Raw genomic sequence first — 1,509 nt, forward strand, 5'->3', positions numbered from 1 at the left:
TGTCCCTTTGTCCACGACAATATGGCTCACCACAGAAAAATAGCTTATTACCAGCGGAGAACCAGCAGAAAAATGGCTCATTACCGTCGGAATCTCCGCCGGTTCTTGCGCCATTTTTTCCAGCGTACTTACTTCCGCCGGAAGCTCCAACGATAATCGAAGGTTCTCCTGTACTGGCTGACTTATATTTTTGAGCTACATTCTCAAATATAGTAATCTAAGATAGCCATTTTTTTGATCCTTACATATAATTTTAACTTCATATTAAAAAAAGGGGGTTTTACATACATACAACTTTATTTCATGTTATTTACATATCTAACACCTAAAACATTAATATTACATGACTACCACCAATAGAATAAATATATGAGTGGTAGGCATGTAATATTAATGTTTTGAGTGTTAGATATGTAAATAATATGAAATAAAGTGGTATGTATGTAAATTTCTCTAAAAAAAATAATTAGATACCCCGAAGGTCAACTTCAAGGTCACCTACAAATTATAATGGCCAATCTTTGACAATACTAAAAAAGAGATTTATAAGATCTTCTCATACAAATTTCTATAGGAAATTCCTTAAAAGATAGCATTCCTCAATATGCATAAGATTTTAATCCTTCTGTGGGCAGGAGTCCGCCCACAGAGCCAAACCCCTCAATCCCTTTTTCAAATCGGCGCCCCCACCACTTCCTTTACTTCCCCACACATTCTTCTCTTTGTCTCCCTCCTCCAAATGTTGTTCATTCCAGCTACCAAATTTCATATACGAAAGGACAGATTCATCATTAATTGATAATACTGTCAAATAAACGAAATATAAATATGAACTCATTCTACACAAACTTTCATATATTTTTGCCCCCATTCTCTCTCTCTCTCTCTCTCTCGATGAATCCCTTACAAAAACAAACTCCAACAAAAGAAGATGAAGGAGGAGGAAAAGAAGAAAAGCTTCAAGCAGAAGAAATGAAAGCTAAGGAAGCAAACAATATTAGTTGCCAGAACAATCTTGAGCTGAGACTTGGCGTTTCCTCGAGCAACAGTAGTAGCAGCATCTTCAAAGAGAGATTAATGGACTTTTCAGCTTGTTCTGATATTGGGTTGCTTATGACCCATCTTATAAGAATACATGACCCGAAGAGTATGCATGGGCTGGAGCCCTGGCTGTTCGCTGACCCACCCACTAGGTTCATTGACCCGTGGAGCCTCGCAGCTAGGCAGCAGAAGGCAGTTCTTGAGCAAGCCCATAGGAAGACGACTAATCCTTCTGCTACTACTGCTCCTTCTCAAGATCTTGCGAGGTAAGTGATGATACATATATATATATCATTACTTCTCCTTATCTTCTGAGGTTCTTCTTCTGAAGGAAGCAGAATTAATTAACAGAAGGAATTTGTTGATCTTATTTTGTTACTGATCATTTACATGCGCAAATGCTATATATGATTCAGTTACTAATATTTGGTGTTATATATTTATATATAATAGTGGAGAGGATATTTC

The 1,509-nt window shown here is 37.0% G+C and overlaps 1 protein-coding gene across 1 annotated transcript; it reads left to right on the forward strand.

Moving 5' to 3' along the window:
* Positions 1-894: 894 nt before the first annotated feature.
* Positions 895-1,307, forward strand: LOC110104529 (auxin-responsive protein IAA27-like; the record flags this gene model as incomplete). Its single annotated transcript, XM_020833684.1, has 1 exon — positions 895-1,307. A coding segment is annotated over exon 1 (413 nt), but the record flags the coding sequence as incomplete, so codon positions are not given.
* Between the last annotated feature and the right edge of the window lie 202 nt (positions 1,308-1,509).

The sequence above is a fragment of the Dendrobium catenatum genome, unplaced genomic scaffold, assembly GCF_001605985.2.
Source record: "Dendrobium catenatum unplaced genomic scaffold, ASM160598v2 original_scaffold_130403, whole genome shotgun sequence".
NCBI lineage: Eukaryota > Viridiplantae > Streptophyta > Magnoliopsida > Asparagales > Orchidaceae > Dendrobium > Dendrobium catenatum.